At 56.1% G+C, this 27,080-nt stretch overlaps 2 protein-coding genes and 1 long non-coding RNA gene across 4 annotated transcripts; 1 reads left to right on the top strand and 2 right to left on the bottom strand.

Annotated features, from left to right (window-relative positions):
• Positions 1–2,647: 2,647 nt before the first annotated feature.
• Positions 2,648–6,856, bottom strand: LOC121093736. The gene is made up of 2 exons (XR_005829638.1): positions 6,673–6,856; positions 2,648–3,425 (listed from the first exon to the last, which is right to left on the bottom strand). It is a non-coding gene; the product is annotated as an uncharacterized LOC121093736 (long non-coding RNA).
• On the top strand, positions 6,072–16,648 carry PHF19 (PHD finger protein 19). Of its 2 annotated transcripts, none has more exons than XM_040606538.1 (15): positions 6,072–6,179; positions 7,381–7,581; positions 7,859–7,940; positions 8,053–8,148; positions 8,246–8,346; positions 8,462–8,610; positions 8,955–9,050; positions 9,391–9,459; positions 10,471–10,591; positions 11,498–11,565; positions 11,671–11,841; positions 11,944–12,031; positions 12,320–12,405; positions 12,548–12,643; positions 12,951–16,648. In XM_040606538.1, exons 2-15 carry the CDS (start codon positions 7,390–7,392, stop codon positions 13,300–13,302), a joined length of 1,767 nt encoding a protein of 588 aa, XP_040462472.1. In that variant the 5' UTR covers positions 6,072–6,179; positions 7,381–7,389; the 3' UTR covers positions 13,303–16,648. The 2 variants fall into 2 exon arrangements, with proteins under 2 accessions (XP_040462472.1, XP_040462473.1); XM_040606539.1 differs by lacking the exon at positions 6,072–6,179 and adding an exon at positions 6,399–6,673.
• LOC121093735 (protein CutA homolog) lies at positions 16,326–26,102 on the bottom strand. The gene is made up of 6 exons (XM_040606540.1): positions 25,922–26,102; positions 23,309–23,457; positions 19,633–19,692; positions 18,301–18,346; positions 17,898–17,947; positions 16,326–17,359 (listed from the first exon to the last, which is right to left on the bottom strand). Exons 1-6 carry the CDS (start codon positions 26,000–26,002, stop codon positions 17,257–17,259), a joined length of 489 nt encoding a protein of 162 aa, XP_040462474.1. The 5' UTR covers positions 26,003–26,102; the 3' UTR covers positions 16,326–17,256.
• Between the last annotated feature and the right edge of the window lie 978 nt (positions 26,103–27,080).

Consider the following 27,080-nt stretch of genomic DNA (forward strand, 5'->3'; position numbering starts at 1 on the left):
TGTGCATGTGCAGGCTGAGAGAGACACCCAGCAGAGAGCGAATGACCTGACACTTCTGTGCTTCTCTCTAGTGAGATTCTACCAGGACTGATCACACTGATTTTCTTCAAATCCCGCACACAGACAGGATTTCACTGATGGCAGGAGGTCACATCGCACCAGAGCAGCACAAGCTGCAGGGAAGCAGAAGCATCGACGCTGGCCACATATGTACCCTGGAGAAAGGATGCGACGCAGCGGGGCTCTGGCCATCCCGGTGTGACCAACACCAGCACATGCCTCCCCGCCCTGGACATGGGAACACATCTCCGGCCTGGATGGCAAATGTCTGTAAGGGAGGAGGTTCACTGCCGGCTCTGCTGGTGGGGCAGACAGTCCATTGATGTAACCCCAGCCCCAGGATGGGACAGGGATGAAGCACTGCTCGTTTACAGCAGGTAAGAAGCTGAGGCAAGGTGAACCACCGTGAAAATTGTGAAAGTGGCATGTTTCTTGCGGGCTCTGTATAATGAATGGAAAGATTTTGTGGTTGCTGAGGGCCTGAAAAGCAGCAGGGCACCCTGGAGCCACAGGCTGGAGGCACGGGCTCCTGTGAAGGAGCATCACGGGCTGGATGAGCAGGACCGGGCTCACCTCGGCTCCTGAAGAGCAAAAGCAAAGAGCTGGCACCGATCGCCTCTGCGCCGGGAAGCGGAATCCGCCAAGGCAAGTGAGGAGCTACCAGAGCCACCCCTGGGGCCGTGCCCTGGACCCCGGGTGGTCGGTGGCGTGGTGGGTCCCTGTCTGCACAGCACTGCACTGCGCAGACACAGCCCAAATTTGCCTCGAACACTAATTACAGTTGCCCTAACAGGCATTTGCTGAGTGGAGTTTTGTAGCCGGGTAAGCAGCACAAACATCCCCCTGTAAACACAGATCTTCACTCTCCATTTCTCACTTTTCCCCAGGAACAACATGGGCTTTTCCTTCTTTCTTTCTCTTTCTTTTTTTCTTTCTTTCTTTCTTTCTTTGGGGGGATGTTGTTTCTGAGCTGTGCTTAGGAGCTGCAGACGTGTACACAACATATCTGTGTCAAAATTATGTAAGGGCTCCATTAACATAAAACCTGCACAGCTGTAAGAACACTTACAAGCTCTTCATGTCTTATGCAATTGCATAGAAGCACGCAAAGAAAGTTAAGTTTTTTAAAAAAAAGAGGATACGGATGAAATTCATGCTAAATAAACAATAAAAAGACATGAAACCCAATGCCTAAATGCTCTTCTTTTTCAAAGGCACGGCTGGCATAAACCAGCTGAATGTCAGGTTTAACTGCTCTGACGCTAATTACAACCATACCTTTGTTCGAATATGCTCTTGGGTGTCTCGCTTTTCTCTGAAAGGGCTCGAACAAGAGCGAACTCCCCCCGTGCCGCGGTGCACGAGCATTGAGCATTACCGTGGCCGTGTGGAATGCACTGAGCCACGGCGCTTTCCAAACACGGGGCTCTGCTCCAGGCTCTGGTGTTCCTGGAACAGTCGCCCGATTTTCATTTCCAAGACCTTCAGCCACTAAACTGTCTTGATAAGGAAACGGATGACACTTAACTGGGGAAGAAGCTGCAATCGGAGCGATATCAAGAGTTCTCTAATCCAGCAAATCACTTCTACTGGGGAAATGAGCAGCTGAAGTAGTTTTTTTTTTATTTTTTGGTCTGGACCAAATCAAATGATGCAGAAAAATCAAAGAGAGTTTTAGTGAGTTAAATCAGGACCAGTTGCTCCATGTTTAATGACTAGGTTGGCAAAGAGGCACAGCGCTTCTGTAGCTACGATGGTCTGAAATAACCAAGGACACGGTTTGTAGGGAAAGATAATATTTTTTTTGACCTGACTAATGAAGCTGAGAGAAAAACAGGAAAACTTGTAGGCTTAGAAGCCCTTCTTCAGGACAGGAAAAGAACTCATAACCTTGTCCATGGCTGCTTTGAGGTTAACTCGGTTGTGCTGGTCACTCAGGTGGTTTCAGTGAAAAGGTGGCAGAGATCCACAGAGCAGGGGAAGCGCCGGCCAGGAGAGAGTGCATTATGTCAGTAGATCTCAAGCTCCTTTGGTGGTATCTACTTTTATTGGCATGGTTGTGTCCTATTTTACCAGCTGAATCTCCAGATGGAAATGGCGCTTGTGGATTGTTTTGAACAGCACACAAGAGCTGCGCTGAGCATCCCCACGCTGCAGCCCTGCATCGCTCGGCGCAGGAGGCCCCGGAGCAGCTGCAGCCAGCGCCTGTCGTTTCTGCAGATCCTATCTCCACATCAGGCCTGTTCATAGGCAGCCTCATGTTTGGGTTTCCATTCAATATTCCTCGGCTCCAGTCTCCAAGACTACAAGCCGACATACAACGCCTCCTCCCACTCCTGTTTTCAAAGAAAGAAAAACACTGTGAAAAGAAGCTACCTGATTTCTGGGCAGTTTTCAAAGCAGAAAGAAAGGCAGCACCGGCAGCTCTCACCCCACGCATGCCGCAGGCTCTGCTCCAGCCACAGCTCCGGCCAGCTCCCGGCCAGGCTGAGCCGTGGTGCTCCGGGTGCTCCATCCTCATGTGAGCAGGAGAGCACCTTCCCCACCTTTGCAAGTGCAGGGTGTGGAGGAGCGACAAAAAGTTTTAAAGGGCAAAATAGGGGGTGTTGGAGTAGTTAATCCTTAAGGGATAATTTACTAAAAAAACCAAAAAATTTGAAACAACTTGACAGATTTGTGTGTGCTACCTGGGGCTTCATTCAAGTCATTTTGCAAATGCTGAGTTTGTTTGGAAATTCAGTGGTGGGGAAGGAGCCGGAGTGACCTGCCTTGGGAACCTGTGCTGGCCCCGCTCCCTGGCCGAGGAGGGAGGAAGATCGCCAGCTTTGCATTGGTGCTTGGAGTCTATTTGTTTATTTGCTTATGGAATAGTCTGCTTTTAATGACTCGATTTAAATGGGGGCTTCCTTGCTTATCTGGCACGGAGAGCAGGTCAACATCTTCTGCCGGCCCTGCCCACTGGGGCACTGAGGTCTCTTCAGCTGGGGATATGAGATGGAAATACGCATGTCAGCATGGGCCCAGGTGGGTGCTTCTTCCCCAGCACAGCGTGTCAGGCATCGTCCCACCGAGGTCCCTGGAGTACCATGGGTGTGAAACCAGGTCCTCAGCCGTGTCTGACCACTGCGCCTGCGGTAGGCACTGCCGCCAGCCCTGTGCCAGTGCCTGCCAGGGGCCACAAGCCTTCACATGGTGCCAAAGGAACAGGACCTCCAGCGGCTCTCCTGGCTCCCTGGGGTGTGCAGGAAGAGCTGGGGGTGTGTGCAGTGGAGGAGGAGGAAGATGAAGAAGTGGAGGAAGGCAGACCCAGTTGCTCACCGCAGCGGGAGCTGAGGCCAGGCTCGATGATGGTGTGGCAGGAGCACCTACAAAGAAACCAGAGTTAAATGCAATTGTGTGGCTTCATTTGTGTCAGGAAATAGAGGATGCACCTGAAACGCCTTTTTTTTTTTTCTCTCCTATTGTTTGGGACTTTTATTCCAGGGCAATGTTACTGTGCTCTTTCCATCAGCAGGTGCCGTGTTTGGGGTGCCCTCTCCGCAAAAGAGAGTTTTTGCTAAGGTTATCCCTGCTTACGCCCATGGTGAACTTGATCCAGTGTTTATGTGTCACATCATCTGCATTCCCATGGCAAACAACCAAGATGCTGCAAAGATAAACCACGGTGGCTGGGGAGGGGGGTGTAAACATCCCCATCAGCTGCTCCACCAGCACCATGTGGAGACAGGCTGGGATGTACATGCGGCCCCACAAGTGCAGCAAATGACCCGCTTTGGGTTAAACCCAGCACCACCAACTGCAGCGAAGCGAGCAGCGGTGTTTGTCCAAGGGGAGATTATGGTGCAAGAGTTATTTTAATCCTGCGGTGACGCATCATGACTCACCACAGAGTTTGGTCGTTTGACTATTTTGAAGATGCGTCAGGTTCCCTGTGAAGGTGAAGGATGGTGTTTCACACTGGGGAATGAGCTGCCATTTTTTTCAGCTGCCTAAACCTCTGCAAACGCAGGCCCAGCCGCTGGGTGCAGGCACGGCATGGCATTGCTTGGCACAGCATGGTACAGCAAGGTACAGGATGGCACGGCATGTTCGCCCCCTGCCCCCATCTTCACATTGCACTCGGCTTTGCCTTGCACATGGGGAACTGCAAAGAAGAGGGGAGCGGTACCCATCGCTCGGGAACCGCATTCCCCATCAGCTTCAGGTGTGCAGCATCGCCAAGGGCCGGTCACAGTGCGAGGAATGCTCAGACACCAATGTTTTATGGGAAAGTTTGATTAAAAAAAAATATATTTCTAACATGACAATTACATGCAGGTGTTTAAAAGGCATTTCAGCACTGTGCCATTTATTCCTGATGCCTGGGGGGGCTTTTTCGTGGGTGTGCTGTGAACCCCAGCACTGAGGAAGCCACCCCACGGTGCTGCTGCCGATCTCATCTGTTACAGGCAATAAAATCCGTATTGATTCCGCTTGCGCTTGGCCCAGACCCTGCACCAGGATTCAGCTTCTCTGCTGCCTTAGCAGGCCTGAAAACATTTCTGTTTTGGCAGCACTTTCCAACAAACAGCAAATCCTCAAGATTTTCTTCTTGGCACTGACCAAAGCATTTTTTCAGTGATTGATTTTCTCTGTTGAGATTCAGAGAAAGGCAACCCTCGTTTCTAGGAATCCCGAGGACCACAGGTTGGCCCCTCGTGCAGGATGATGCTGTGCAGGCAGGGCACCCCTGCCTGCACAGCCCCATCCTGGGGGGCCCGGGGATGCCCTTTCTTGCTCGCAGCTGCCAGGCCGGGGGAGGACAGGCAGGGAGGTCCCTGTGTATGGCACGGGGTGACGGTGGGTGCAGGGCTGGCCCTGGGTGCCCTTGGGGACCCCCAGGTGCATGGGGGCATGGCTGGCAGGCAGGTGGGGTGATGGTGTGATGCAGTGTGCCCCGGAGGGGTCTGGGGTGTGATGGTGCCTGTGTGGGGCAGCATGTACCCCATGTGGGAGCAGTGGCAGGTACCCCACGAGGGGAGACAGTGGCGGGCACAACTTGGGAGGGGGAGCATCAGCAGGCATCCCTGGGGGGACGGACGGACATGACAGCAGCAGGCACCCCATGGGGATCAGTGGTAGGTACCCCACGAGGGGGGACAGTGGCAGGCACAACGTGGGAGGGGGAGCATCAGCAGGTACCTCTCGGGGGCCAGGGGCAGGTATCCCCGGGGGGGGACAGTGGCAGCTACCCGCCGGGGGGGGCACCGCGGCAGGCAGACCACAGAGGGGGACAGTGGCAGGTACCCTACGGTGGGGCAGGGACACCGGCAGGCACCCCACGGGGGGGGACAGCGGCAGGTACCCCCGGGGGGGGACAGCGGCGCATACCCCACAGAGGGGAGCAGTGGCAGGTACCCCCGGGGGGGACAGCGGCAGATATCCCGGGGGGGGACAGCGGCGGGTACCCCCGGGGGGGGACAGTGGCAGCTACCCGCCGGGGGGGGGACCGCGGCAGGCACCCCACAGGGGGGGACAGCAGCGGGTACCCCACGGAGGGGAGCAGTGGCAGGTACCCCCGGGGGGGACAGCGGCAGATATCCCGGGGGGGGACAGCGGCGGGTACCCCCGGGGGGGGGACAGTGGCAGCTACCCGCCGGGGGGGGGACCGCGGCAGGCACCCCACAGAGGGGGACAGCGGCAGGTACCCTACGGTGGGGCAGGGACACCGGCAGGCACCCCACGGGGGGGGACAGCGGCGGGTACCCCACGGAGGGGAGCAGTGGCAGGTATCCCCGGGGGGGACAGCGGCAGGTACCCCCGGGGGCGGACAGCAGCAGGCGCCCCCCCCCCCGCGCGTGCCGAGCCCCGGCAGGGGGTGCCGGGCGCTCCCCGCGGGCCCGTGCCGTGCCGCTCCGTGCCGTGCCGTGCCGTGCCGCTCCGTGCCGCGCCGCTCGGGGCCGTGGGAGGCGGCGGAGGCGGCCCCCGCTAATTGCATAAGCGGGACGTCAATGCCCGCGGGAGGCGCGGGGGAAGCGCGGGAAGATGGCGCCCCGCGCCCCGCCGCACGCCGCTCCCCGCCGCGGGCCCCGGGCGGGCGGGCGCTGAGCCGGGCCGGCGGCGGCAGAGGGCGGCCGGCGGTAAGGGCAGCGCGGCGCGGGCGGCGGGGGGCGCGGCGGGGGCGGCGGGGCCGCGGCCGGGCGGGCGGGCGGGCCGGGCCGGCAGCGCCTTTGAATGAGCCAATGGCGGCGGGGCCCGCGGCCGCGCTCCCGGGGCCGCCTGCTGCGCCCCCCGCTGCGCCCCCCGCCCGGCAGGTGCCGCCGGCCCCGGGGGGCTGCGGCGGGGCGGGGGGCGGCCGGGTGCCCCCGGTCCCCTCCGCCGTCCGGCGCGGCACGGCAGCGGCGTGGCAGCTCCCACCCGTGACCGCGCGTCCCCCCGTGCCGCCCCTCCGCCGGGCGCGCTCCCGGCACCGGGCAGCGGGGGGGGGGGGGGGGGGGGCGCGCGGACCCGCCTCCGCTTTCATAATCGCGGTGGCGGGGCGCGCTGCGGGGGACATGTCGCGGCTCGCTCCTGCCAGCCCCCGCCCCCCCCCCCCCGCCGCCAGCCGCCTGCTCTCGGTCGCTCCCGGTTTACCGTAAGTTTGGCCGCTCCTGCCCGCCCGGGAAACGGCAGCGAAGGGCGCGGGCAGGGGGTGGCCACAGCACGGGGGGGCGTTCGCGGTGTGACCGGCGGCGTGAGCCCACGCGTGGGGCCGTGCCGGGAGCGCAAAGAAAGGGGGGGGGGGGGCGGGTAAAGCAACTTTTGGGGCGTTCCAGTGATGCGCGTTGGGATGGCGGGGGGTGGGGGGCTGCCCTCTTCCCTGCAGCCCCTCCGCGGCAAACCCGCTTCCAGCCGCTGTCCCGGTGGCTCGGGAGCCTGCGAAGCTGCTGGGGAATTGTCAATTCAAACCCACGTGAATTTTCAAGGTATTATGGCTGCGGTGCCCTGTGCGAGGCCGAGCCTGTCCCTGTGCCACTCGCCGTGTCCCTGTGCCACTCGGCAGGGTGGCCCCACTGCGGGAGCCCAGGCAGCCGAGGGGTTATTTCTTTTTTAAGAAGTTTCTATAATTAATTCCTGCTCAAGAGCAGCAAAGATTGCAGTGATCCCTTTGATTCCACTTAAACAAACCCGGTTCATCAGCACTTGTTCTGCGGGTCCTGAGCCCCCCGCTAGCGGTGCTGAACCAGCTCCAGGCTCGGTGCTCCCGGGGATAACCCTCCGGGATGCTGTGCTTGGCCGCTGGGCGCCTTGTGGCATGGTTGACTGCACGGTGACGGTGACGAGTGTGTGCATCCCCCCCAGGCTCTGCTGATGGAGACCGCCAAGCTTAACCCCATCATCCGGGATGTCTACGCGGCCGCGGGCCGTGTCCAGCGCGCGCCGGCCGGTGCCGCGGTGCAGAGGGGCAGCAGCTGCCGGGAGCTCATGGTCAAGCTGATGGAGGGGCAGTACGTGCTGTGCCGCTGGACCGATGGGCTCTGTTACCTTGGGAAGATCAAAAGGGTAATGTGGGCACCCAAAAGGGTAATGTGGGCACCCAAAAGGGTAATGTGGGCACCCAAGGTGTAGCTAGTGCCCTTCCCTGGGTTGGCTTGTGGCTCGGAGGGGTGCTGGCCTGGGCTGCAGCATGTCTTTGGGCAGTGGGGGATTTTGGGTTGATGTCCTGCCCCTGGGTGTCACACCCCAAATGCACCCGACTGCAGGGCTGGTCCCCACGGTAAATGGGGAAGTGTTGGGAATGGGAGGTGATGCCCAGTGGTTCATCCCGCTCTCCATGCAGGTGAGCGGCTCCAAGCAGAGCTGCCTTGTCACGTTTGAGGACAACTCCAAGTACTGGGTCCTCTGGAAGGACATCCAGCATGGTGAGTGCTGCCCCATCCTCCCTTCCCACCACCGTGCTGGGAGGTTCTTCCCAGCACCATGGAGACGTGGCTGTGCCTTGGTCTCTCCGACTCTGCCATCCCTGTCCCGCAGCCGGTGTCCCTGGGGAGGAGCCCAAGTGCATCGTCTGCCTGGGAAAGACATCAGGTCCCATGAACGAAATCCTCATCTGCGGGAAGTGTGGGCTGGGTGAGTGTGGGTGCATCACCCTGGGGTTGGCCGTGTACCCCCCGCAGGGGTGGGGGTCCGGCCAGCCTGGCAGTGCTGATGCTGAGCCCTCCTGCAGGTTATCACCAGCAGTGCCATGTCCCGGTGGCGAGTGGTGGCGAGGGCCCCCTGGGGACACCGTGGTTCTGCCGCCGCTGCATATTTGCCCTGGCCGTGCGGGTGAGTGGGGCTGCCCGGGGTTGCCAGCTCCGTGTACCACCCACCCTCAGCACGGCGGTGCAGGATGTGGCCCCCCAGGCAGCTGCGCTGACCCCCGTCCCGCTTGCCCCTGCAGAAGGGGGGTGCCCTGAAGAAGGGAGCCATTGCCAAGACACTGCAAGCTGTCAAGATGGTGCTGTCCTACAACCCCGACCTGCTCGAGTGGGACTCCCCGCACCGGACCAACCAGCAGCAGTGCTACTGCTACTGTGGGGGCCCCGGCGAGTAAGACCCTGCCTGCTGGGGGGTTATCGTGCTCGGTTTTGTGGGGAAAAGCATTTACAAAAGGAAGATGGGATTGAGGGAGGGGATTTTTTGCCCCCAAAAGGGAAGTCTCCAGCTTGCAGGGCACTACGCTCAGGCCAGTGGCTTTGCTGCCCACGCTGCCTCTGCCACCTGGGTCTCCACTCACTCCTGGAGACATCGTTTGTACCCACTGCCGTGGCTGCAGAAAGTACAAGTTAGGACTTTCTCTCCCTGGCTGGGGGGGGTCGGTGCCTGGGAGGGGGAATGGGGCAGTGGCTGCTACATGCTGCCCTTGCTGTCACCCACCTCCTTTCCCTCCCTAGGTGGTACCTGAAGATGCTGCAGTGCTACCGCTGCCGGCAGTGGTTCCACGAAGCCTGCACTCAGTGCCTCAGCGACCCCATGATGTTCGGAGACAGGTATGTCCCTTCCAGACCTTGCTGGGCTGCATGTTGGAGCTGGCTTCTCAGGGGGGTACTCACACAGACACATCCCCAGCCTGGATCTCCCTCCCAGGGGGGCTAAGGCACAGACACATCCCCAGCCTGTATCTCCCTGATCTGGCTGGAGCACCGATGTGGATGAGCCACCCCAGCAGCAGGCGGGTGGCCCCATCCCACAGAGCCCTGCTTCTCCCTGCAGTGCTGTCACTGGTGGCGCCTGGAGGAGCACTGTCCTCACCCCAGCCCATCCCCAGGCCCTGCATGACTCCGGGGATGACCCCCACCCCCAGTGCTCTCCCTCCCCACTGTTTTCCAGGTTCTATGTGTTTTTCTGCTCCGTATGCAACCAGGGACCTGAATACATCAAGCGCCTGCCCTTGAGATGGTAAGAAACATCCCCAGCTCCTTCGGGACATGCTGGGGTGGCCGCAGGGCATCAGTAGCATGAGTTCACAGAGCATTTCCTACTCACCCCAGCCCAGCCTTGGGCTGGGGCTTTTGCTCAGCCACAGGCCCTGGGTCTGCAGCTCCTCCTGCCCGGCCCTGCAGGTTTCCGTGTTTCCTGGGAAGCTGTTTCTCCATATGCCCCAAACCTACTGTTTGTCTGGCAGCCAAGAGACACGTTAGCCAGCGGATAACTGTGAAAGGCAATCCGGTGACAAGTCATCAAGCTCTGTGATTAAATACAAGTTTACAAGTGGTACCATCTAGCGTACCTTCATGGTCTCAAAGCGCTTTATAACGCATATTAACAGCGCCAACAGCCCAGCTTTTCCCTGCTGTTCCCCTTGTGCTCAGCCCTGTTACTGGTGCTAATGAGCTGCTGGGATGCGGCTGGCTCAGGGATGTTGCATGGAGCAGTGCTGCAGGCTGGAAGAAGAATAAAGCAAATCCTGCAGGATACGTTGCATGGATTTCATTTTCAGAGACGCAGGTGTAAAATCCCACTGGATAGATTGGGTTGTTTAAGTAGACAGTCTGTTTTCATCTGAGTAAGAGCTATCCTGCTCCCGTACCTAACTGCAGCCAGAGCACACAGCTGGGGCTTATTAAAAAGCTGGAAAACTGGGCATTCATCCTTGGAGCGGCATGTCCTCCAGCTCCTGGGCTCAGGGTCTCTGTGTCTGGGGTTCCCCCCAGCTGCAGGCAGCATCACACCGCTCCCCAAAGCTCAAGGGATGCTGTCCTGGCTATGGCATCCCCTGGGATGCACCTCTGAGCTGGGTTGCCTCAGCTGCAAGGTGTGGGGATGTCCCAGCTTCCAGTGGGTGGGTTTTGGGAGGCTGTGCTGGGGGCTGCACCGGAGCAGCACTGGCAGAGCAGAGCATCGTGGTGGGTACCATCCTGCCGGGTTGAGGGTAGGCTGCCGACCCTCTCGCCCACTTTGCTCCCGCAGGGTGGATGTTGTCCATCTCGCTCTCTACAACCTGGGTGTACAGAGCAAGAAGAAGTACTTTGACTTTGAGGAGATTTTGGCTTTTGTGAACCATCACTGGGATCCGCTGCAGCTTGGGAAGGTAAAAACACACAGCTTGGGCTCACCGGTGCTGCTGGGGATGTAAGCTGTAAGATGCAGCCAGCTGTGCCTGAAGCCTCAGCTGGGAGGGATGGGACCCTCCATTCCTACAGCAGCTGAGGTTGGGGTGGAAGGGGGCCATGCTTTGGGAGTGCCTGCTCACTTGTGGCCAGCTGGTCCTCAGCTGGTCCCCTGCAGGGAAGGAGCTTTGAAACACCTGCCCAGTTCCTCTGGGTGGGCAGGAGCACCTGGCCTGGGGTGTTTGCACCCACTGGGAACACGCAGCAGCTCCCATGTGCTGTTCACCTGGCTCCGGGTTGGTGTCAGTGGGGTGTCCCCAGCGGGCAGTGTCGGTGGTGGAGGATGGCGGATGCTGCTCCCTGAGCTGGGAATGGTGTCAGCCCCTGGGCATGGACCCTGGGCAGAGCCAAGGGACCTTTCCCAGGGCTGAGGTGCAGCTGGGATGGGCAGAGGGTGAAGGGTGGGAAGGGATGTGCTCATGCAGCAGCCCTGCATCGATGAGTTTGGGCATCTCTGCAAAACCCCGCTTCGTGCAGCACTTGGCATGAGCGGCTCCTGCTCAAAATTAGCTTAATCGCTTTTCTCTGTGTGCTGGGATTTCCCTTTGTTTGGGTGCCATACCTGACAAGTTTCCCAGTCAGAGCTAGAGCTGGGAGAAGTGCTAACACCAAGGGTCGCTGGAAGCCCGTCACTGTGCCGGGATGGATCGGTTCTGCCCTGCACCGAGGGCCGCCGGTGCCAAAGGCTGTGGCTCTGGGCTTTGGCATCTCTCCCTCCCTGACCTCGGGCAGGAGCCGAAACCTGGAGTTCGGGTTCCCCCGTCTGTTTAGTTTTTGCATAACCGCAGCGGGCACCGAGCCCTGCCTGACCTCTGCCATCTCCGCAGCTGACGGGCACCCCCATCTCCGAGCGCGGCCCCCACCTCCTCAATGCCCTCAACAGCTACAAAAGCAGGTGAGCCCCTGGCACGGTGGGGTGAGGGACACGGACAGGGTGGGATGCAGGATGCTCCTGTGGGCCCCCCCAGCTGAGGGCTGTTTCCTCCCCTCTGCCACTCAGGTTTCTGTGTGGGAAGGAAATTAAAAAGAAGAAATGCATCTTCCGCTTGCGGATCCGCGTTCCTCCAAACCCCCCTAGCAAGGTGTTGCCAGAGAAAGCCCCCGGCATGGGTGACGGCAGCTCCTGCGAACTGAAGAAGAGGGGAAAAAGCAAATACGTCCATAAAGACAGGTGAGCAGCCAAATTTGCCTGGGCACCCCCCGCTGCTGCAGCACCCCGTGCCCATGCTCCCCTGGGATGGCTTGGCAGCCTCAGCTCCCCCCTGCTTTGCAGCCTGCTGCCCCGGCAGCTCCAGCAGCAGAAGCGGCGAGCGGCGCGGCGCAAGAGGGCCAAGTTCCTGCTGGAGGATGCAATTCCCAGCGTGAGTCCTTCACTCCCTCTTCTGTGCAGCCATCCTGGGATTTAGCAGCCAAGTGGGACCCCCCTGGCCCCTCCATCCTTGGGGCTCCCCACGAGGTTCCCTGGCTTGTGCGGGCAGAGAGAGCACCCATCCCTCGCCCTGGGGTTTGCAAATGCTCCGTGCCAAGCCTGCTTCCCAGGAGCCGTGGGAAGGAGCGCGGTGGTGCCAGGGCAGGGGGTGCCGGTGCCGGGACCGTGGGCAGCACCGTGCCGCTCAGGGGTGACGAGTGAGCTTGTTTTCATGGCACAGAGTGACTTCACCTCCGCCTGGAGCACCAACCACCACCTGGCCAGCATCTTTGACTTCACACTGGATGAAATTCAGAGCCTGAAAAGGTCCGTGTGGCTGGGCCTGGGGGTGTGAGTGGTGAGGGGGGAGCGGTTTCAACACCCCAGTGTGAAGGGAGAGCTGGGGTGGCGGTGGGGGCCGGGGTGCCCCTTGCTCCGGGCTGGGGCTGATGCTGCATCCCATCCCCAGTGCCAGCTCGGGACAGACTTTCCTGTCAGATGTGGACTCCACAGATGCTGCCAGCACCTCAGGCTCCGCCACCACGAGCCTCTCCTACGAGTCCAGGTGAGGGCTGTGCCCCTTGCCCCCTTCCAGAAGGGTCCCAGTGGCATGGCCAGGGGGACAAGGGACTGCCCCAGTGCCCTGGCACAGGAATGTCCTGCACTGGGGACCCTTTCCCCCTCGCTTCCCAAAGCGGGCTGGCGGTCCCAAAGCAGCGCCGCCTTGCTCGTTGTGCAGGGTTGGAGCCATTGGTTTCAGTGGAATTCCCGGTGTGCTCCTTCTAGGCTCGCTGGGCGGCGGGCACAGCCAGCATGGTGGGGGACACCTTTTGGGTGCTGCCCTCACCCCTCCTCTGTCCCCTCCCTCACAGCCGGAGGACCGTGGGCAGCCGCAAGCGCAAGCTGGCAGTGCCAGCCTATGCCTCGGTGGGGGCGAAGAGGAGAGGTGGGGAGGTGGGCAGGCGCCCGGCCGGGGGCACCCCTGAGGGCAGCGAGGCAGCCTGTGGCCCGGACCGCCCGGACGATGCTATTGACAGCCACACCTTTGAGAGCATCAGCGAGGATGACTCCTCGCTCTCCCACCTCAAGTCCTCCATCAGCAGCTACTTCGGGGCAGCGGGCAGGCTGGTCTGCGGCGAGAAGTACCAGGTGCTGGCGCGGCGGGTGACGCTGGAGGGGAAGGTGCAGTACCTGGTGGAGTGGGAAGGCACGACCCCCTACTGAACGCCACCCGCCCCTAAATCTTTCCCGGAGCCGAACCAGAGGAGATCGGGATGATGGGGAAAGTCTCATCGTGAAGCAGAGGAGGGATGCTGGGAGGGCTGAGACCCCTCTGTGCTGGGGGTCCCAGCTGGAGCCGGCTCCCCGGGATCCACCGCGGGTGGAGGCAGTGCCTGAGCTGGTGCCGTCGGCAGTGCTGCCCAGGGGTGAAGCCCCCAGCCTTGCTGCCGTAATTTTTTTATGTTAACAATTATTATTTTAGCGGCCATGTATATGCAAAGAGCGTGGCCCAGCTGCGCTTTCCCGATGGAGCCTTTGGCCAAACCCAGGGCACCATCACAGTGCCAGTAAGAGCAGCGAGTGGGTCTGGCCTTTCCCAGAGGATCCCCCCAGCGTGGCTGGGTGCCCCTGGGGAAGCCCCTTTGGGGGTCTCATCCCATGACCTGGACTGCGTGTGGTAACGCACCAGCGCCGTTTCCCTGTTCTTCTGACAATCATTGTCTTGGAAGAGATGAGTCAAAAGATACACCCTTGCCTTAAAACCACCGTGGGCATTTCACAGACTGGAGCCCGAGGCCTTTGTTCCTCCAGGAATCTTCATTCTGAACGTGCCAAATGAGCAGACAAACCAAAAAGGCCGAAGAGGACAGCGGGGGCATGGGGAGAGGGTTGTACTGGGGTCCCCACGGCCATCCCCATGGCCTCGTGGCTGTGCCTCGCTGGAGAGCGATTGCGCTTTCTGCTCCCGACGTAGCGTCGATGTTTGTGAGGGTGGGGGGTCTGTTTGTCTGCCAAAGAGAAGGAGCAGCCCCCTTCTTTAACTAAAGCAATACTGCCAGGTTGTTCAGGAGCAAAGCAGTTGTCTTTTTTTTAAAAAAAATAACCTAGTATCATCAGACATATTTGTTAGATTTCTTTTCTAAGATATATATATATATATATTTTTAATGTTGTCCTCGTCTGTCCCCTATCACTACATGGCTGTCCCATGGGGATGGAGGGTGGCGATGCTGGGGGGGGTGCATGGTCCTGCTCTGTCAGCACACCCTGTGCCTGTAGCCCCATCGTTGTTCCTGTGTGTGCTTGTGGGATCTGCCGACTGGTGATTGAAAAGGCGGTTTTATTGAAAATATACCGAAAAAAATTTGTTGGTGTAATTGGCATGAGAGAGTAGGTGGCGTTTGCAAACCAGAGGCCAAAGTGTGGCCCTTAAAAATCAACTTCTGCTTCAGCTACTGCTAAAATAACATAGTGGGACACCCTGTGTGGAGGGGGGTTGCCAGTTGTGTTAATTCCCCTAGCAGGCACCAGGCCTTTGCACAGCTGTGAGGTGGCGATGCCTCGAGCTGCTTCAGTCCTGTAGTAGGAGCCTGAATATTTGGCTTAGCAGGAAAAAGCATTTTAACTCCTTTCTGACAGTTTGCCCAGTGCCATGTGCCTGGTGGTGTGCTCGATGGCGGAGCTGTTGACCGCTGGTGCGGGGTGAGGTCTGGGGGAGAAGGCTCCATCCAGCTCCAGCCATGAGATGGTTTGAGCCGAGTGGGGTCAGATGTGCCTTGGGGAGAGGTGCTTGGCACCCTCAGGGTCTGCATCTCAGCTTATCCCAGGAGGAGCATCTCTGGAGGGGCCCCATCCTTTTGGGAGACGCGCTGCCAGGACCCCTCATCCCTGGCAAGGAGGGGTGCAGCTCCTGCAGCCAGCCAGGTCACCCCCCTCCTGTCTTGGCTTTGTCACCAAAGGATTGATTTCAGTATTTCCCTTTGACCAGTGCCTATGAAGCCCTTGTTATTGTCAGAGTTGCTGCCGGAGGGGCCGGGGGCTGCCAAAAGCTGTGCCAGGGCCGAGCAGGGTTATTTCCGTGGGATGTGCCAATGGACATTGCACTTGTGGCAGTACCCACAACACGTGGCCCTGGTTCCTCTGCTCTCCCTCTCTGTTCCCTCTCCCCCTGGCCTCTTGCAGAGAACTGAATGTGGAGCCTTTAAAAATATTTTTGTTGCAGAGTATATTTTGCATTAGCTGTAATAGATACTATAACGAGTCTGTGCACCTTCTAAAGATTTATGAGTTCAGGTTGCTGCTTGTAATAACCAACTCTTGTTATACCCAAGTTGTAATTAATATGTCTGATGTACAATTAAAAAGACATTTTTTTCTAACATAGCTGGTTCTTTGTAGTGGCAGGACTACTGAGTTTGGGCGCTGGAGGTCAGTGTGTGCTCCTGGGCAGATGCCCAGTGCCCACCACAATGCAGCTGGTGCTGCTGGGTCATGCTGTGCCAAGCTGAGGTGTGCCCTCAGCCGGAGAGGTGCTGCTGTGGAGCACAAGAACGGCAGAAGGATGCAAAGGGAGGAATGTTGGTGCAGCCGTGAAAGGTGTGGGGACAGCAGGGGACAGGGACACCCTTTGCAGTGATGGGTTTTGTAGAGGGGGGTGGCCCTCACTCAGTCCTACTGACTGGTGAGGTCCCAAATAGCCTCCATCCACTCAAACTTAGCTTAAAGCTTGGACACAGATCTCCAGAGGTCCCTTCCAACCCTGACCATTCTGTGCTGCCGTGATAACTGCACAACGTAGCACTGACAGGGCTAAGCAAAGCTCAGCTTTGGGTGCGGTGCCAGCGTGGCCTGGGGGTGCTGGTGTTCACTTGATGTGCTTTGTTCCTTTTTGCCAGATGAGGTGCCTAGCTGGCACCCTGTTTCTTTGGATTTAGCGCTAAAATCTTTCCTGCTCTCAGAGTTCAGACCACGTTCACTCTTGTCTTGCCTTTCTTGCCCCTGTGAGCCTTCCCCACGCTACCTCTGGTGGTTGGTGGGGCCACGCAAGCCCAGGGACCCAGCTCTCGATGCCTGCAAAATGCCTTGTACCACTTCTCCATGAGCCCAAGAGGAGCAGGCGGAAGCTCTGCGTGGGTCAGCATCAGGCCAGAGAGAGCCGCTGCAAACTCATGATGGGCCCTTCCTCCTGCCCAGCTCACTGTGGACACTGTGCCTGCAAACTGCAACAACACGTGAGCCTGCCCAGGTAAGAAAATTTCCCGTTTATTCCCTTCTCAGTCACATAAATAACTCAATATTGTTCCATAAGTTATAGCCCATTAAAATATCAACATGAGCATCTCTTTCCAAGGTTAAACTTGACCTAGGTAGAAAGCCACCATCTCGGTGTGGGCAGGGGATGCAGGGTGATGCCCCACAGCTGGGTGATGCCCTGGTCCCGCCAGCACTTGGTTTCCCTGAACTGGCAGAGGATGCTGCCCAGCTCAGCCTGGCTCTCCCCGGCTCGGCAGGTAGGGCAGGGTCAGCACATGCGCTGCTTGCAGCTCCTGGTAAATGCTCACTTTTTTTTTTTTGAAAAAAACACGAGTTTGCTGTTTCCTTGGAATTTGTAAGACTCGAACCAGCATGTTGCATGACAGCAGGAGAGGGCATGAGCTGGCACATTGCGGGGTGCCTGGCCACATCCTGCTGCCTGCGGGCTGGGGAAGCGGGAGGCAGAGCAGGGCAGGATGCTGCAGCAGCCACTGCAGGGGAGCAGGGGGCCAGGCAGGGTTTCAGGTGCTGGCTGCGGGGATGCACGGCACTGGAGGGGCTGCCAGCCCCTGGCTTCCAGCTAGCATTTGCTGCCGGTGGCCTGAGACAGCCCCCAAATGCTGCAGTGTCCTGACATGAGCATCTCTGTATCCTCTGCAGCAGTCCCAGGTGCATGTAGCCCTTCCTCACTTCAGCCTGCGTCACCTCCGGGCTGCTCAGTGCTCCCTGGAGCACAGGGTCAGGCCAAGGAGGGGATGTCTCAAGTGCAAATGCAATTTCTAATCCCAAACTTCTGCATTATAGCAAACTCGTGAAGCTATAAGCTGCCTCCCCACGTGCATGTAACTCCTGCCTGTACAGGGAGACCGGTGTGGCTTCAGGTTTCACCTGGTCTCCCCAAAAGCGAGGCGCTTTCTGCACTTCTTAGTCCGGTGGGACACTTTCTTCTATCCATTTGAGGTAGAGAGGGTTTCCTTGGTCAATAGGCAGGCTGATGATTTCAGGAATTTCAAAGGGATGGATGGATCTAAAGTGGAAACAGACGCCAAGGAACAGTGTCACTGACAGCCCCGCGGCGGAACAGAGGTCTCTGCTCCCAGCTGTGCGCGCCAGCCCTGCACCACGCTCTCCGCTGACTTCAAAGCACCCGCATCTTCTTTTGGCCATGTGAGAATTTTGCTTTGAGTTTGGGGTTTACCACAGCCAGCAGCTGACTGCCAGGGGCCCTGGCCCGAAGCTGGCTGCACTCACCACTCGGTGCTTGGGAAATGCAGGAAACCCTGCCAGGAGGCAGCCAGGGAATGACCTGCATTAGGAGAAGGAGAATACCTCGTTGTACCCAGTAAGGAGGAGCTGGCTGAAGCCCAACTGTTGGTGTTCCTGCCAACCTTCTCTTTTTTGCTCATGCCACCTCTGGGGTCTTCTGGCTCATAAGGTATATTAGGAGGAGTAAAACCTGCCCTGGGTGGGAAATGGCTCAAGGAACCCAACTCCCAAAGCTGAGCTGGAGATGGCAGCCTACCTTGGACTGGTAACCCAGTGCTCTTGCAGAGCCAGAGCCTCACCTGACGTAGTTGGACAATTCGCCTATTTTGGATGTCCTTGTTTTCACTAACTGTGGAGAGTAAAAGAAACAAAACAGAACAAAAAACAAGGGAGAAGTGAAGGGGATGGAGCAATCCTGCTTGCACAGTTCCACTGCACCCATCCAACATAGCTGGCGGTGCAAAAGGAGCCCTTCCTGGGCTCTTCCCCAGGGGATACCCCCTGTGGTGGCAACATGAGGGGCTGAGCCAGGCTGCTACACCCAGCTGCCACTGCCATGCCCTCAGGCAGGTACTTGGGGTCCCTGGGTACTGTCCCACATCTCGGGCAGGTTATGCCACCCTCCCTAAACCACCCTGCAGCCCCTTTTGGCTGGGGCAGTCTGGGATGGGGATTTTCGTGATGGGGGGAATTGTCACTTACCAGTAGTATTTCAGTGGATTCTTCCAGTTCCCCTTTCCAGAAATACCTAGATTTAAAAGAAGTGAAGCATCAGCACATACAGCTCTGGCTGCAGCCATGCCAAGCCCCCAGGGGGGTTAGTTTTCCTGCTTGGTGCTTTCTGCCTGTGGTTGTTCCTTTGCAAATCAGTGCTTGAGAAGCATCGCTGGCCCCAAAAGTCTGCCATGCACATAACTGAGCACCCCAGATTTACAGACTAGAGCCTCCTTGCCTGTGCCAGCCTTGGGAGAGCTGCCCAGGGAGGATGGCAAGGCAAAGGAGTGGGACTGGGGTGACTCTGGGTGCTGTGTGGTGGTGGTCCTGCTCCAAGCCGTGCCTGGGGGCTGGTGCCTGGAGGGACTGTAGCATGGCTGTAGCTGGGAGGCTGAGCACAACAGCATCACAGTTTTTTTCCTCTCCTTCCCTGCAGGAGAGGAGATGTACTTCTTGTGAGTCAGATATGACCTTTCAAAACATTTATGTTGACAGAAGGCCATCGTGATTTCATCTGCATGCCGGGTCCCTGCATGAATAGGCATTTGGAGACGTTGTGGTGTCTCCTGAACCGGGCACAGAGGAAAAACCTGCAGGGCTGTGGGTAAGCAACTTGGCTCCAACTGTTCCGGCTCGTGGGGAATGAAACATAAGGGGGAGAAGAACGTTACTGGATTTTCCCTACTTTAGCAGCCTCATAGCTGGGCTATGGAAGAGGCTGGGGGCTGCACGGTGAGGAAACCCTCCTGTGGGGAGGCTGTGGCATAGGGACCCACTCCCCACTTCCAGCAGGGCCAGGTCAGGGTGCTGCTATGAGCAAAAGGCTGTTTTGGGGCTTTGTTCTTTAACCCCTCTGACACTGCAACCCCTTTGTATGGGTGGCTGAGGGTACCCGCAGAGCATGGCTTGTTGTAGTTCAAGGTCAAAGATAACTGTTCGTCCTTCCTGAAAGTGCTGCTTAATACTGTAAAAGCCTTTTCTCGTCACTATCTTAGCTTCTTTTTAGATCCTCTAAAAACAAGTGCCGTGTCCTCAGGACCATAAATCACCTTGCTCTTTGCGAGCTCTCCATGTAGCCAAGTCACCAATAAATAAACGGTCCCCTCTGGCAGTTGGAGCCTCTGCACTCCTTAATAAACTTCATGTACTTTGCACGGGTGAGGATCATCTCTACCCTCTGTAACAACAAACAGACCCAGTCGCTTTCTGGAAACTGCCTCCTCCCCACGGGATGTCCACCTCCCCCTCCCCCCCCTCCCCTTCCCCGCCCAGGGATCCTGGCTTTGCCTCCTCCATTAGGGAATATTCAGCCCGACTTACAAGGCTGAGCTCTTCGGCAGGATGTTCACGTAGGCAGCCAGCTTCTTATCCATGATGGCCCTGGGTGAGAGAGGAGGGGGTGTCAGTGCCTGCCCCCAGCTCGCTGCGCCTCAGTGCTTGCCCCCAGCCATGGGGACATTCCCTTGTGCTGCCCCTGACCGCCAGCAGCAGCTTTGACATTAGAGACATGGGATTTGGAGTTAATTATTACCCTGAGAAAGCACAGGCAAAGGTGACCTCTAGCTGGAAAGGCTTCATTCAGCTCAGTCCTCCTGGCACGGCTCAGGGACCCTCCTGCTGTCCCTCCCTGCTAAGCAGGAAGGTTGGGTGATGTTCCTGGCCTGGAGTAGCACAAGGGACCTGTGCTTTGCACAATGCAAGGACCCTGCCCAGCACCAGCCCTGTGCCCATCTGGCTGCAGGGACACCAGGGCTGAGCCGTGGGGTCGCAAGAACCGGGGCTGGGACGGATGCAAAGGGGTTTGTCTCCCAGTCAAACCGTGCCTCTTCCTTACATAGCAGACTAAATGTGGATCTTGTTAAATTAACAACATCAAGGTTTTTCTACCCAAAACATCCTAGAAATCTGAAGCCCAAATAAATTCCTTCCCTCTGGCTGCCTCCTTTAGTTGTGGGCTGATTTGTTATTGCAGAGCTGCTTGGCTCTGCCAGCAGAAGTGATATTTAAGTGATTAAAGAATACTGAAGCAATCTCAGGCTGGATTTTTAGAAGAAGTAGGTCAAATGTTGTGTTTTCTGACCACAGCAATGTCTGGGCCCTTCTCACGGAGATGGCAGCCCTATCCCTCTTGCAGGCAGCTCTGTTAAAGGCGCCGCACTAGTGACTTCACCTTTGGTTTTCTTTAACACCGGCCTTGCTGGGCACTACTTTGTACCAAGTGCTTTAACAATGTAAACATTTAACTTCTAGATGACCTTGAACTACAAAGAACATGGGAGTTATTAGATATTGGAAGGTTTGGTTCAACAACCTACAAAAATTAACTCTTAGTGAGCTGAAGAATTAAAACCATTCCAATTAACTACTGTTCCAACGCAAACTCTCTCCAGAATGCTTTTCACTCCGAGCAAGTTAAAAATGTATTATCTTTTCATCCAGGGTATGATACAGCCTAGAGGCAACTACAAACAAAACTGTAAGAAACTCCTAGCTTTCAAAAAGACAAATTACAAACTGTAAAAATATGACAGACATGGTGGCTGCCTAGCACGTGCCCCAAGACGAGCAGAAGGACAAGAGGTGCCTCCCCCATGGCTGTCACCTGAAGATACCCCAGCCAGGGTGCTAATGTCCAGCTGCATCATACCTTGCAATCTGCCCTGTGAGCCTTAAGGAAAGCTGGGCTCTTGTTTGAATGTGCATAAGCTCCTTTGCACGTCTGCATTACCGGCTCTGCTTTCTCTGCCTGTCTGTAGGGTTTATACCTTGCAGCTCTGAGCAACCTCGTGGGGCTGCAGGACAGGGGGGACTCGGGAGCAGCCTGCGCGCTGGGAGGAAAGCAGCCCTTCCCCATATCATCCAACATCTTGCTGCTCCAGCAGTGCGCTAGAGAACCGGTGTCTGGACCCACCTAACTTGTGGGACTGGGTTTAGCATTTAAGCCCAGCAAGGTGATGGAGATAGGACGGAGCTGACGGCTCAGAGGCACCACGATCTGAGAGAACAGCCATCCGAGGAGGCTCGGGGTTGTTTGCTCTCACCATGTGTTGCCAGTTCTAGGCATTTAATGCTTGTAGAGCATCTTGAGTTAATCTGTAGACCAACAAACTGCAGCAGCATGAGCGGAGATATCCCTGCTGCGTTTGTCATGTCAAACACATGGCACAAATCATTTTGTTTTTGCTGCCTGCAACTTCCAAGTCAGTTTAGCGCAGGAACCTTTTGATTTGGGTGAGTACCTTCTAATTGCTTCTACTCTGTCCCAATAAGCTGTGATCCTAACTGAGATCCTGAACTTTGTTCTAGCAAGCTGAGCGGAAACAAGCGCCCACCATGGGAACGGGAAACATTATAAGAAGCTGAACGTGATCTGTGGAAAACATCTGCATAATGCATGATATCTTTGGGTTGGGCACTTAATGTGTGTTTCTTTGTCCCTGCCTCACAATAGGCTCTGAATTGAGACAGATAAAATATTAATAAGCAGAAAAGCAAAGAAAATGACATGCACAAATCTAAGGCAGAACTGGAGGCTGAAGGGCTGCTTGGCTGATAGGTAAGTTATGCGAGATGCAGTTCACAGCAGGCACAGGGAAGAGGCTAGGTCTCCTGTGTGGACTTGGTTTTTTTCCTGAGCATTTGAAGTTATTAGTAATCTAGATAAACTGGGTTAGAACTGACGTAACAAACAAGCCAGATGCTGAATTCTACTTGCAGGTAGTCTGCTTTTACAAACCTTGAACTCATTTTCCTTAAAACCAGCAGGAAAATTCCTCGCAGACTGATCCATCAGAGTGAGTGCTCCGCTGAGCAATGTAGAGGAAGAATAAACATGACAGCACAGGAAAAAGGTGTGTGGGAAAGTACATGTAGAAGCCCTGTGTCATCCCCTACAACCATGGCTCATTCATCCAAATTCCGGAACAAAGGAACAATTACTCCACCAGTAAAACCACAACCAAAGTACATACATCTCAGCAATGGGGAGTGATTTATTTCCTCTCCCTTCCCTGCAAGATAAGGAACAAAGAGTGGAAAACATTTGCAAAGCCGTCAAGATGAAGGATTTTCAAGAACTGAGGCTCTTTTCACCAGCCATGTACAGTTACTCCTTTTTTCAGAAGACATCAAGAAGTGCAGATATTATTCTATTTGAATTTCTTAATACAGTTGCAGTATTTAAGGTGACACAAAATCCCTTTCAGTAGCCTGTCAGTTCCTGAACGACTGTTTGGGAACACTTTACAGAAGATGGAGAGTTTTTGGCAAGTAGCAGGGAGAGCAGTGCAGGAGGTGTTGCAGGAAACTTAATGGTCCATCATAAACATTTCCCCCGTCAACATGGCTTCAGTTCTTTGAACAAACCATCTATTGAGTCAGGGACTGACAGATGTGTGAAAGAAACTCTGCATGCAAAATATCATGCAAAGTATCTCATACATTAAAAGAGATGAAAAAAAACCCCAAACCAACAAGGTAGAGCCCTCATTCCCTGAAGCTTGCTTGGTGAGCTGAGTGCTGGCCTCCAGGTGGTACCTCACAAGTGCCTGTTCTGTCTTTGCTGTGGACCACTTTCACCTTTTACCTACACCTCTCCTGAAATTTGTGGTCTGTGTTGTTCTAGAGAAGAAGAAAGACTGTGGCAGACCAGAGAACACGGGGCTGGGGCTTAATCCATCTAAGGACCTTGAGATTTAGGGCCATGGCTTTAAAATAGGTCTTGAAAATGAAAGGCAGCGGAATAAATTGAGAATTGGCTTAATGTTACCATGGCATTGACTTCAGAGGCAATTGTCAGCTTTCTTTTAGAAAGCACAGCTCTTGGTAAGTGGATATTTGATACAGAGAGAGCAGAAACAGAAAAGGAGTACCATTCAGGTAGAAGTATCAAGTACAGAGAACTACCGATCCTCTCGAGGGATAAGGCAAAGCTTTATTCCACAAGAAGCCGCTTTCGAACAATTTGAGCAGGCGAGCAAGGGAAGCGTCTCTGTACCTGGCAATATCCTTGGCAATCTGCTCGTTGAGGCAGTTGATGAAGGCAATGGAGTGGGTCCCAGGGACGTAGCTGCCGGTGACAGCAGAGTGCAGCTGCAGAGCGAGACTCCTCAGCATCGGGTACATCAGCAAAGCCAGAGTCACCACCTAACGGCAAAACACGTGTCAATATTAGGTGAAATAGTGCATTTTGTAAGCCCAAGAGTTTACGTTGCCTGTGGCTCAAGGGAAGTCTCCAGTCTTCTTTCAACAACACAGTAATGCTAGCTGTAATGTACGTGAAAACACGCTCATAGGGAGGTTCGTTCCCCTCCATCGGGGCCAATTAGTACTGTGCCAAGTGCTTGGGGCAGGAAAGGGTCAGGTTTTGAGGCTGTATCAGCCCAGAGGTCCCCAGGCCCCTGCTGCGGGACGTCACCCCCCAGACTAACGGCGGTTACAGATCCCACTGCAAGGTCCCAGAAGCCATGACTGGCTTTCTGAAGAAAAATAAGGAGGTCAGTCACTGATGGTCTCTGTTGAAATGCATTTCTACTGCAAAAAGGAGCAAGAAGGCAACCACCAGGCGTGGCTCCCACACCAAGGACATCTTTCCTGCTGAGGACACATCCTGCAGCCATCCTTCAGCTGTGTGCCCAGGGTGAGGCATGTCCAGCCCTCTGGGAAATGGTGGGGATGGGACCCTCTGCCTCCCTGGGGATGTGGAGAGGAGGAGAGCAGTGTTGGGTAGGGGTAGGGGTATGGCCATGGGAAACAGATTTGGGCTGGACCTGATGCGGGAGCAGAGCTGTGGGAAGCCTGCAGTAATACAGTGTGTGCTGGGACCTGGAGAGCTTTTGTCCTGCCCCGTCAGCCCGGGATGATTACTCTCTTCTGCAGATAGATGTTGTGCAGCCCGCCCAGGCTATGATACAGACCCACACAGCAGGCAAGGGAAGGAAAGACTTAATTGCAGGTTTTAAGCCCATTTCTCTTATTTGAAATTGGATCCTTCTGGGCACAGAAACCCTAACAGGTTTTCTTTTAGCAGACCACACAGCCCAGGCCTGTAGGGCTGTCTCTGTCTGATGGAGCTGCAGAAAACTATAACGCTTTCTCCATGGGCTGGCACTGCAGTGGCAACAAGTTGGTTTTGATGTACATTAGATGCTATTCCTGGCAAACCCCTTAGCTGCTCTTTGTGCTCACGTGCTATAAACACAGGCATGTAAAAATATATAATTATCTCAGTGGGGACATTGCTGGAATAGCAAGGTTAATTTGGTGTGCTGAGTAATAGCTGAAGGATGGTGCCCGCACCCTGGGCTGCAGCGCTCGCTGTCTCTGCACAGCTGCTCTTCCCTTTGTCTTTTGTCTCGTTTTTGAAATAAACAGCATCTGGCCCTTATTCAACTACAGTGAGAAAAAACATGCTTGTAAGTCTAAGAATATATTCCTTTTCCCCCCCTTACTTCCACCCTGCTTTGTCCTCTGAAAAACCTCCCATTACAGGGCCAATGTCAGAGTTTGTTTGTTTTTTTAAAAAAGATCGAATTAGAAAAAAAAAATATCTCTCATTGTCACCACAAAGACAGGAGCTCCTTTCTGTCTGGAAAATGACTGATGTGCTGTGTTGGTTCTCTCCTCTTTTCCAATCCATTTGAAGAAATAGTCTTTGTCATCACAAGGTTTCTCATAATAATTTTAGAGCTTCTTTTGTGCTCTTTTTTTCCCACCAAGCCATTTAACAAATATTATGCAACAAATCCTTGAAGCTACTCACACAGTTACATGCCAAACAGAGATACACTGGTGTACCTATTTTTCCAGATTAGAATGTAATCATGCTCCTGCTCAGGAGAAAAAAAAATTAAATCTGACCTGTTCAGCATGTCAATCATTAATCTTCTTGGAAGATGTATGAGCATGTGATGAGCAAATCCTCAGAAACATTTGTGATTGAATATTAGTACAAGAGTGACCACTCCCTTGTTTTTTGGGGTGTTTCCCCCCCCCCCCCTTTTTTTTTTCTGAAAAGAAAGACAAAGCTCCCTATTTGCCAAGGGATGGTGCAAAAGTGAAGGAGTGAAACTTCAGGATTCCTACCTGGAAAACCAAATAAACTCACGACTGTTGAATGTTGAAGCGAACAAAACCAAAAAACCTGCTGGGAGATTTTAAGTATTTCACTGAAAAGCACTGACCAGCAAAATGACAGTTGAGTTTGGAGTCACTAAGACTTCTGCAAGATTTGTTTTGCCTTTGGTAAACTAAAACCAGCTTTAGTTGCTTTTATAATTTAAATTACCATGTTAGGACTTTTTGCCTAGTTTTGATGAGGTTCTGTCGAAAAAAAACCAACCAAACCCAAACACAACTAGCGGCAGACTACGCTGCGAGCTTCCTCAGCGCAAGTGGAAAAAAACTACTAAGAAATCTGCTTTGCTTTCTGGAGACGGAGAGTACATTCCTCCTGCATGGTCTTTTTTGCTTTTGCAGAGGCTCCCTTATAGACGGAGGCGTTTCCACGGTGGCTTGGGTTGACACCCTCCGCGCTCCCCAACGTGTCACCCGTGTCCCCCCACCCCAAGCACGGAGCCAGCCCCGGCAGCGCCGCAGGGCTCCCACTTACCAGCAGCAAGGTGCCCCGGCTGGGTCGGGGGCAGCCCTGGGCAGCGGGCAGCAGCGGGCAGCGCTGGCTCAGCCACTCCATCCCCCCAGCCGGCCGAGAGGCTGGGTCCCCTCTGTCCCTCCACCTGCTCTGCCCCCAGCTGGGATGGCTGCCTGGGAAAGCTGCCCGCAGGGAGCAGTAACTCCTCCTCCTCTTCCTCGCCAGCTGGTACCCGCCTGCCCCAGCGCTGGGCTGATGCACAGGCTGGTGGGCCAGCACGGTGTCCCCGCGGCGCTCCCTTGTCCCCACGAGCCCTCCCCTGTCACCCCGACCCTAGAACCCAGCACAGCCCGGCCTGCAAAGCTGGGGTGGGCAGCTGCCGGGGCCCGGCACCCCCAGAAGTGGGCTCAAAACCCCCAGTAGCACCGGTGCCATTATCACAACCATCTGTACCATCTGCTGGGGACACCTCTCACCTTCTGCTGGGGACACCCCTCCCTCCAGTGTAAGCACTGGGGTGTGCTGGGGTCCCCCCAGTGCCACCTCAGGTGCTCTGAGGCACTTCTCCATGCCGTTTGGCACGCTTGCCTTGATTTTCACATCTATAAAAAGACTTATTTTCACCGATTTAATACTGTTGGGGCTCCATACTCTTTGGATAGACACTCCCAGGGAGCTGGGGGGTTGTTTGGGCCTCGAACACCCGGTGGCAGCCGCCCCGCGCCCCCCCCCGGGGCTTTCACATGGTCCTGGCAGCTGCTGGGGGACGCGTCTCCCCTGTTGTCCACGGGCTGAAAATCGGGTGGGAGCAGCGAACCCCGTGTTTTCCTGCAGCACAGCCCTGCTGTCCCCACGGTGTGAGGCAGCACATGGGGGTCCCGGCACTGCAACCCCTCCCAGCCAGGGGGGCAGCTCAGCCACCTCAACATCGCCAGGGGAAACCCCCTGGTCCCCACTTGGGTGGGCGCGCTCTGCCCCTCCGGGCACTGCTCCCCACGGCCCGCGGAGTGCCGCTGCCTGCCGGCGCTGCCCGGTCTCGCTGCACGGTGGGCCGGCGGCTGACCCTCACGGCTGCACGGCAGGTCGGCGGCGGACGTCGCCGCAGCGCCCCCAGCCCCCCTCCGCAAAACCGCCATTGACCCCGGACCCCCGGGCAGCGCAGCGCCAGCATCCCCCACCC

The sequence above is a fragment of the Falco naumanni genome, chromosome 9, assembly GCF_017639655.2.
Source record: "Falco naumanni isolate bFalNau1 chromosome 9, bFalNau1.pat, whole genome shotgun sequence".
Taxonomy (NCBI): Eukaryota; Metazoa; Chordata; class Aves; order Falconiformes; family Falconidae; genus Falco; species Falco naumanni.

Excerpts from the sequence above, each read along its gene's own strand:
- LOC121093735 (XM_040606540.1), bottom strand. The coding sequence starts at position 26,002 with ATGGAGTGGCTGAGCCAGCGCTGCCCGCTGCTGCCCGCTGCCCAGGGC. Across the intron at positions 18,347-19,632 it reads CTGCCGAAGAGCTCAGCCTT|GTATTTCTGGAAAGGGGAAC; the intron begins GTAAGTCGGGCT and ends TTTTAAATCTAG. Across the intron at positions 17,948-18,300 it reads AATCCACTGAAATACTACTG|TTAGTGAAAACAAGGACATC; the intron begins GTAAGTGACAAT and ends TACTCTCCACAG.
- PHF19 (XM_040606538.1), top strand. The coding sequence starts at position 7,390 with ATGGAGACCGCCAAGCTTAACCCCATCATCCGGGATGTCTACGCGGCC. Across the intron at positions 11,842-11,943 it reads AAATACGTCCATAAAGACAG|CCTGCTGCCCCGGCAGCTCC; the intron begins GTGAGCAGCCAA and ends CCTGCTTTGCAG. Across the intron at positions 12,644-12,950 it reads AGCCTCTCCTACGAGTCCAG|CCGGAGGACCGTGGGCAGCC; the intron begins GTGAGGGCTGTG and ends CCTCCCTCACAG.